The 8,779-nt window shown below is 31.0% G+C and overlaps 2 protein-coding genes across 2 annotated transcripts in view; one reads left to right on the forward strand and one right to left on the reverse strand.

Annotated features, from left to right (window-relative positions):
* LOC137930475 (T-box transcription factor TBX6-like) overlaps positions 1-1,730 on the forward strand; it is a 47,260-nt gene extending 45,530 nt beyond the window's left edge. The window contains exon 5 of the mRNA XM_068773733.1: positions 983-1,730. Coding sequence (XP_068629834.1) covers positions 983-1,471 — 489 coding nt within the window. The 3' untranslated portion in view covers positions 1,472-1,730. The remainder of the gene's footprint in view (positions 1-982) is intronic.
* Positions 1,731-2,933: 1,203 nt separating this feature from the next.
* LOC137930447 (ankyrin repeat and MYND domain-containing protein 2) lies at positions 2,934-4,938 on the reverse strand. Its single transcript, XM_068773700.1, has 2 exons — positions 4,628-4,938; positions 2,934-4,549 (listed from the first exon to the last, which is right to left on the reverse strand). The coding sequence occupies exons 1-2, from the start codon at positions 4,826-4,828 to the stop codon at positions 3,557-3,559; spliced, it is 1,194 nt and encodes a 397-aa protein (XP_068629801.1). The 5' UTR covers positions 4,829-4,938; the 3' UTR covers positions 2,934-3,556.
* Positions 4,939-8,779: the final 3,841 nt, after the last annotated feature.

Here is an 8,779-nt window from a genome sequence, read left to right on the forward strand (position 1 = left end):
CGGAGTTATCAGTTGCGTAAAGTCGGTTCGAGTGTCGGAAATGTTGCGTGGCGCGGGTTAGGAAGCCAGGGACTGGCGCCGCGACAGTCTGCGTGCGGCTTGCATGCCATGCTAATTGGCCTGTCGCCAAGCTTACCGCCACATGTGCAACAATTATCCCCTACCTATTAACGTCAGTCGAGATGTATGCGGAAACGGATGTTTAAATTGCATTCTCGAAGAGATAAGACAGTTTCCTCGAGGGCGCTTATCGGACTCGAACTTTCTCGAACATTTGTTTTTAATTCACAAAATCTGGATCATAATAGTATCTTCAAGTGTCTGTAATTTGCTTAATGAAAAATAATAGATAATTATTATTAACTTTGTTAACTTTTCATAATTAAAGAAAAAAAAACACCAATCATAATATGACCGCTTTATATTACTCTCTACAACTTTATATTAGCGATCAACAAAATACGAGAGAGTTAAGTCTCTCTTGTTTTGTCAGTTGAGACTTATCCCTCTTGCAGAAAGCCTTTTAATAATATTTATTTTTCTCAAAAAACACGATTGCATATTCTGATGGCTAGTTTTAATACTAAATTCGTGCTAATTCTCTGTAACTAAGCATTTACTTAGTTACAAGGAAGTATCTATTCAAGTATAGAACTTTACATCAATAGTCACAATATTTATTAACAAATTTCTATAGACAATAAAATATTTGTCTTAATTAAGATTCAAGACAGGATAGTCAACTCAACGACTTCGCTAATTATTGCGCGTAATTTAGATACTAAATAATGCCAACTCTTACGCATCGACGACAAATTTATTCGAATAAAATATACAACCCCACAACTAATTTAAAGAATATAATAGTTGTAATAACTTTGTCGTGATTATCATCTACTCAAAACATTATTTTAAAAGTTTAATTATTTCTTTGTTCATATATTGTACTTTTTATTAAATTACCTTTTTGTATTGTTTACAGAATGACCGCATCACGAAGCTAAAAATTGATAATAATCCTTTTGCAAAAGGATTCAGAGCCTGTGGCCAGTCCAAATGCAAGAGAAAAAATGTCGACACTGAAAGTAATAATGCAGAGCCATCTAGCGGTGACGTTAACGAACCTAAACGCGCATGTTCTGACGCTGCGTCTTCTTGCTCTGAAGAGGGCAGTCTTCGGTCGTCATCACCACGATCACCACCTTTGGTAGAGTCACCTACACCCCTTGTTCCACCTGAAAATGTATCTCCTCCTCCAACATTCTTTCATCCGGAATTACCATACATAAGCCAACTGCAAATGCCAATACCCTTGGGTTTTTGGGCTGGTAATTCCATGGCAAGTGGATTTTCATGGGCCCAAACCTTACCTCCCCCACCTCCAAGAATTATTTCTCCAAATCAACCAGCACCTGCTCCCTGTCGTCGAGTGAAAAGCTTTACTATTAGCGCTCTTTTAGGGGAAGGGTGACGCAAGTTAAAAAATAAGATAAATTTAAAGAATATAAAATAAATCTTCGATGTAAGCATGTGACCTACCTCATGGCTATTAGAGCGGTTCTAAGTAATGTGATAAAAGTGCCTTAAGAAATTACAAACTGATAAGAATTCTCACTTAATAATAAATAACTACTACGTTATAATAATAAGTGTAAAATGCATGAAATGACGACATTATACTAGTGGTAATTTGTGTAAATAATGTAAATATAAATTTATCAATATTTTGACGAAAGATAATAAATATGTTATTAAATTACTTCCTAGTTTTAATTTAATTAATTAATTTTTTGTCGTTTACTAATCTCCACCTGTTTTTTAATAATACGATTGGTAACTTTCGAAACGGTGGGAATATAATATCAACTTTGATTTTATCCAAAAGAAATTGTTCTATCCAGTATTTTTAGTCATCTAGGGGCTACATTACGTCATCGTTAACGGTGCATCATAAAAGGAAATTCCCCAGAAATAATTTTTTTTATATACATCGGAAGAGAGCGCTCTACAATACTTCTCCACTTGTGATTGGCTGACGATTTTATTTGTTAAACAATATTTCAGTTACATGGGCTAAGCATGAATGAATATAAGCACTTCTATTTGGGACTTCATGTTACTTTCAAGACTTGCCGGCCCTCGCCGTTGCCGCCACTTGATCTTGAAAAATAATTAATGTAAGGCTACATGCATCAATTCTAAAAGAATATGCAATGTGCTGGTACTTTCTGTTTAACATAAAAATAAAGTACTACATGCGGGAGTTAATACTTCTAGTATTATGTATACTACATACACTACTGCACTACTTTATAGTATACTATATTTGTTAATAAATCGAGCTAAGGATCCGTTTACACGGAGCGAAAATGTCACTCTATATGTCCTTTGCACGTCTCAGACACCTTTTCATATTCTTCCACGTTTTTTTGTGGTCCCCAAATAAAATGACTAAAAATTAAATGAAAACGGCATTTGTCACTTGCATACCCTTTGAAAGCATCTATAAATTTATTGCTAATTATTTGTTTCACACCCTCTTCAATCATCTATCCCTTTCACTCACAAAAGAGCAGTTAAAAAAGTACTACACTTTCAGGAAAAATAAAGAAATTGTAAATTATATTTAAGAAAGTGTGAAGATAGGATTTTTTCTGATTTAACTGGTTCAATACTTTCATTGTGCTCTAGCACAATGTATAGAATGTGTTGTGAAAAAGCACCTAGTTAAGGTGGGTTGAAGACACTGGATGCTAGTTGCTTTTCAATGGTCTTATTGGACATCTAAAAGGAAGGCTGATGATGACTGAAATGATGATAAATAACTCTTGTCTATAGTACTAGAAGAAAACTCCTATTTCTATAAAAATGTACTTACAATGTAATTACAATAAAACAATAAATTTAGTGTAAATTAAATAATTAAGACTACATTATTATTATTATTTTTATTCCACAGTTTTTACACCTAACACAACTTATTGTTTAAAAGGGAGGGATTAATAAATAAAAAATTGTTTGATTTGATATCAAATTGAAATTTGTGAATTTGAAAATAATATGAAATTTACATGCAAAATTTCTCTCCCAAAATTTAATTGCACAATAATCCACGCTGTTAGTTAGTTTATAAAAAATAACCTTTTACAAGTCAATGTAATTATTGTAAAATAATTGTTTCATGATTCTATGGCACAACCAAATCCAAATAAAATGTTATAAGCGGTCATGAAAATTAAGTCAATACTATATTCAATGTAATTAGAAATTATTGATCATTACAAAGTAAATCACATTATTTGAAAATGAATTAAATACACATACCCATTGAAAACATCTAGAAAAGCAACTACAACATGTATTCTCTACCTAAAATTTTAAAACACAGTTTTAATAGACAGAAATAGATGATTTGTCATAATATACACATATATTGTCTTATTTGCACTGTTGTTAATACTAAATAAATTACTTATTTAGGACAATTTAATTAGAAACATAAAATACACATCTTTAAAAAATTTGTGATTCATAACTAGTAAGAGATTTGGAGGATCTATCCCGCTACAAGGTTTTGCAGTTGAGATGTTAATTCTGAGGCATCAATAGCTGCTTTAGCATTGTTTGGTGTTGTTGCTGGTGGAGCTGGCTCTCTGTTGCAAGCCTTCTTGTGTACAAACCAGTGGAGACGTTGACATTCTCTATCACAGTACTGAACAGTTTTGCATTTCGAACATTTCTTAGCAGGTTTCTCTTCTCCGCAGGTACTACAGTATGGTATAGCATCAACAAAGCCACGCTGCCCATTAATTGTACAGTTAATTACAGTAAGTGCAGGAGGAGGATCCTTACTAGTCAGAGATGAAACCATCTGATGGAAAGTTGTACATTCTCTATAAGGAAATTCCCTTACACAGTCCTTTAAGAATGCATCCATTAAATCTAAGGATACTCCATCTTTTCCTGGTTTTAACAACTTTTTAGAAAATATCTCTATAGGATCATGTTTCTTTTCATCTTTATTATCAGCATTCGGTTTTTGTTTGTCTCTTATATTAAATATTTCTTTAAGAATATAAGACAAATAATGATATTTAAATGCCATGACTTCATTAGTGTCACTACCCCTGGTCATTTCCTTCTTACATAATAATTCTAGTACTTTACTTGCTTTGTCAGCATTGTCCAGTAGGGCAGGTGTATGCTGTAAATTAAGAGCTAAACGAATTGGATTAATGTTAACACCCAAAACAAATTTGTGAAGTGGATCAACTAACACTGGGGGCAAAGCAGGCTCTGTTTGCTGACCTCTTGGAATAGAATAATATGATATTTCACTCAATGGAACAAAATTATTGATAGTTGCCACAGTATGATGATTTCCAACAAATGCAGCCATTTGTGATGCTGTTCGTCCCACGGAGTTAGTTGCGGTAGGCTTCGCTCCAGCATTTAACAACAGTTTGCAAACATCAGAGTTACCGGATAATGCTCCAAAGTGCAGAGCAGTATAATTATATTCATGTTTTCCAGAGTTTACGTCAGCACCCTGTAAATAAAAGCAAATGAATATTTTAATAGACAACTAACAATAACATATATGTCAAGTAAGATTTATCAAACTTACCCTGTCGAGCAACAGTTGGACCATATCCTTGTTGCCCTTGTAGGCTGCGTGCTGAAGCGCAGTCATTCCGTTTTCGTCAAACAAATCAACATTACCCTTGTGCTGAGCTAAAATGTTCTTGAAATCATCTAAATCACCCTGCGCTATAGCATGAAAAATTGTTTTTTCTGGAACAGAAAGGTCCTCTGGTTTGGTTTCCATGGCTAATGCACTAGACCAAATATAAGTTAAAACAACTTCTAAATTTATATATCCTAAATAAAGCCGAAAAGGATTTAATCACTGTAAGGCGTTAACACAGACCACTATTGAATTTTAGATTAAGAAGTGGCAGTAACAGGTTATTTGTTAAATCGATATGCTATTATCGATAATTGATATCGATGTTATAAATACTTGAACCATATTTTTAATAAGAAATAGTTAATTTAAGAAAATATAAAAACTTCTGCTAAATTTTTTATATTAATTTTAAGCAAACTTACGCGTAATAAATTACGTTGATCATTTTGTGTTTATCAAATTTGTTTGAATTCGTTTTATATCATATAATAAAACTTAAAAAATATTATCTGTATAAATCTGCAAAAATTATTTAAACACTGCATGGATGAATTTTTATCTAGAAACAATATATTTTATGCGTCAATGATGAAAGTCTTCTTTTACATTCAAGAATTATTGTACACATATCGGCTAATAGTATATTACAATAAGCAACATATATAACCGTTTTATTTTCCTTTAAAATTATGAAATTATTAAAACTTATTATAAAAAAATTATGAAAGGGCATCGTATAATTATCAAATAAAATCGATTATTGCAGCTGTACACCCCTATGTTACGATTTCAGTCTACATTTGAGTGGCCATCAATAAAAATGAAATAACTTACAAAAAATTTTAAATATTTGCAATATAATAAAATATATATTGTCAGTCCTAAATTTTTGACAACAAAAAATTGAATTATTGTGTTTGTTAATCTTATTCGGATACTTTCAATATGTATTCTTAATGTTTGAAAAAGAAAACTTCTTTTGGTTTAATTATGTATAAAAATTCTCTCCTAATTTTTTGACTACAAAAAATAGAATAATGGTGTTTATTTTTATTATCCTCACTATTAACTTGCAAAATGTATATATTTTTAACGCTTGACATTAGACGACATCTTTTGAAACTATAATGTTTCGTTCGATGTTGGTGCTCTTAGTCTATGCACGGGTTGGAAGCAGCCTGGACTACGCGACTGGGCTGACTCCGAGCTCGAGTGAAATAATAGTACTTTTTAGTCTTGCCATTGATATTGTTACAAAGAAAAACGAGATTTTTATTGTACTTAACATATGTAATACATAAAATATGTATTAAGTCATTTTTTAAATTACGAGACATAGTTCCAGTTGCTATCTTCATCTTCCGAGATAAAACTTGTGTAAAATAAAAGTAAAATCATAGCAAAGCCGCGACGCGAGAATGCTAAATGCGTCTTAAGTGACATTTCAAGCCTAGATATAACCTCACAGTTTCGTGTGCCCAAGGAATGACCAAAGACAAGAGCCTGGTTGTTCTCCAATCTGGTGGAATTTGGAGTAATGCTGGCCCGGCATTTTATAATTTTGAAAGTTGTTAGTGTCATACCTTTCAAAATTGCAAAACTCTTAACATGTGGGCTCCAATCTCAGTCTCATTTTAAACTACCGCCTTATCTGACGCGACTTTAAAGACGCTTTCATAAGGGACCGTGCTTCAAATAACACACATCGCAACAGGACCTCGCGTCGACAAACGTCCTTAAAACGTGCCATTCATATGCCGTGTAACTATTGGAACTCTTTTTGATATTAATCAAACAACTATATAATTTTGTCAATATAAGTATTCCGTAAGAAACAGCCATGTTACATCACGCTAGTGTTTCATTTCAGATAAGACAAAGAACCAATCTCTACTCTTAAAATGTTCTTAAAAGAAAAGTTATAATCTAAATTACTCGTAGTCTATTATTATTAGACAAAAAAGGAAAGAAGGATGAAAACATTTTGAATTAGATATAAGCTAATATACGAATCAAAAACTAGTTGAGCTCAGTTTGATAACACGTCACTGCGATATAATCTGTAAGGGCAATATTACGTCATTGTCAGCGGCGTATCGAATAGGGAAATTCCATAGAAATAAAATTGTTCATTACGTCGGTATAAATACGGACAAAGCTTGAATGAATAACTAGTATAGTTCACAGACACTGCCGCTCTGTGCACTATTATCCGAAGAAGCTGTAAAAGCCTTAGAACTAGCAGCAATAACTTCATCGAAACAATAGAATAAATTGTATAACTTCTACTTCGAACTTCGTGTTGTTACCTCAAGATTTACAGGCCATAGGAAAAATTTATTAACATTAATAATGGGGCTATATATGTTCAATGTTCAATAAAATAGAAATAATAACCAATTAAAAAGTAATAAAGATGCACGATTAGCTTGTTAGCTAATATAATGATTAAAGATATTCAGAAGAGAAGGTTATTAATAAAAGTCCGATAGGTCTAGATACAAATAACTTTATTAATAATAAAAATCAATAGTCACAATGGCTGATATGACTATTGACGATAGCGCAATTAACATCAACATTTAAAACACGATATATTTGAATAAATTGTTGAAATATTAAATATAATTATATAGCGATTAATAAATGCGTTTAATATAATTAAGCTTTAATTATATTGATTATATTAGTATTTTTAACTAAAGCACACAAACAGACACAAGACTCTGTGTGCGTGGAGCGTGCACACACCAACATTAAAAGAAAGGTTAAAACAGTATAACATACAACACTTTCAATTCATCAATCCGCATTGCCCGTGACGGAGTGATGAATAGTTTTCAACTCAAATTTATTATATAAAATCAAATTTAACGCAAACATTAAATATATATATATATATAATAAAAATGGAGCACTAATTCACTACGACTATCACAACATTCAGAGATTTAAAAGATTTATATATTTCACTACAGAATTATTAATTAAATATTATATGTGGTAACACTGATATATAGATAAAACTACATCATAAACTTTCTACTATAAAATTGTAAACTACGCTTTATATGCTATAAATAATAAATATTACTCAATGTGGGTATATGAACTTTTTTATGTCTAATATTAACGACTTCTACTTTTTTCTATTATCTACACAGCATTGTGTTTTCTTAGAATTAAATATTTATACCTAATTAATGTACTAGAATATATATTTTTAATGAAACATTAAATGTTCGTAAAGTTAATAGAATTTTTTTTTCAAGAAAAACCATAGATCATTCTACGTCACTACCAAAACATCTGGACTTATATTCTTAAATGATTATTTCACAGATCTATAATAATAATATATTGTCTTAAAAACTATTAATGCCTTAATACACGTAGTTTTAGAATATCCTATCAGGAATACTAGCGTCTATAATTAATTTTTAAATAATTAAAAAAGCCTTGTTGAATATAGATAATAAATAAATGTTATTTGTTGATGATGGTGTAGGATAAAAAAGGCGTATATATATTAAAAAGCTACAGGGTAATTATGCATGGGTATCTAATTGCTCCAGCCTCAACCTTACTGCATATTACTATAGCTAAAACATTGACGGTTCGCTGAATTATTTGAAATAATTTACATACATGCTAATCTAAATGCTAATAATTTCTAAAGTAACCTAACTTTCGAACATATTCCGTTTACTTACTTATGCTTCTTGCCTTTCCTCCTTGCTCGTTTTTCTTTACATGTCTTTTCCTAAAGTATATACTACGAGTATTATATTTCTATGTACTATAAGATTAATATATATTTTTATTTAACTTTAATTTAACTTTATCATGCAGTTAATTTAGAAAACAATAATGATTATTGTAAGTACTCCTAAGTTTGCCAAAGTTGTAGTAATATAAACCCTAAAGTCGATCCTATATCAATGTTAACTTAAGAATAATGTTTTTGTGTCTAATTTTAAAATGCAAAAAAATGTTGATCTTTGGCGTCATGAATTAAAAGCTTATACGTTTATTCTTATTAAAAGGAGAAAAGTAATACATTTAACATATTTCTTATTACATAGTCAA

This window comes from Battus philenor, unplaced genomic scaffold (genome assembly GCF_028537555.1).
Source record: "Battus philenor isolate CCGP_79_NKW_IND1 unplaced genomic scaffold, ilBatPhil1.0.hap1 SCAF_6, whole genome shotgun sequence".
NCBI classification, from domain to species: Eukaryota; Metazoa; Arthropoda; class Insecta; order Lepidoptera; family Papilionidae; genus Battus; species Battus philenor.

Bases quoted from the DNA above. Each gene is read 5' to 3' on its own strand.
- LOC137930447 (XM_068773700.1), bottom strand. From the start codon at position 4,828: ATGGAAACCAAACCAGAGGACCTTTCTGTTCCAGAAAAAACAATTTTT. The intron at 4,550-4,627 runs GTAAGTTTGATA...TTTTATTTACAG, and splicing joins TCCAACTGTTGCTCGACAGG to GGTGCTGACGTAAACTCTGG.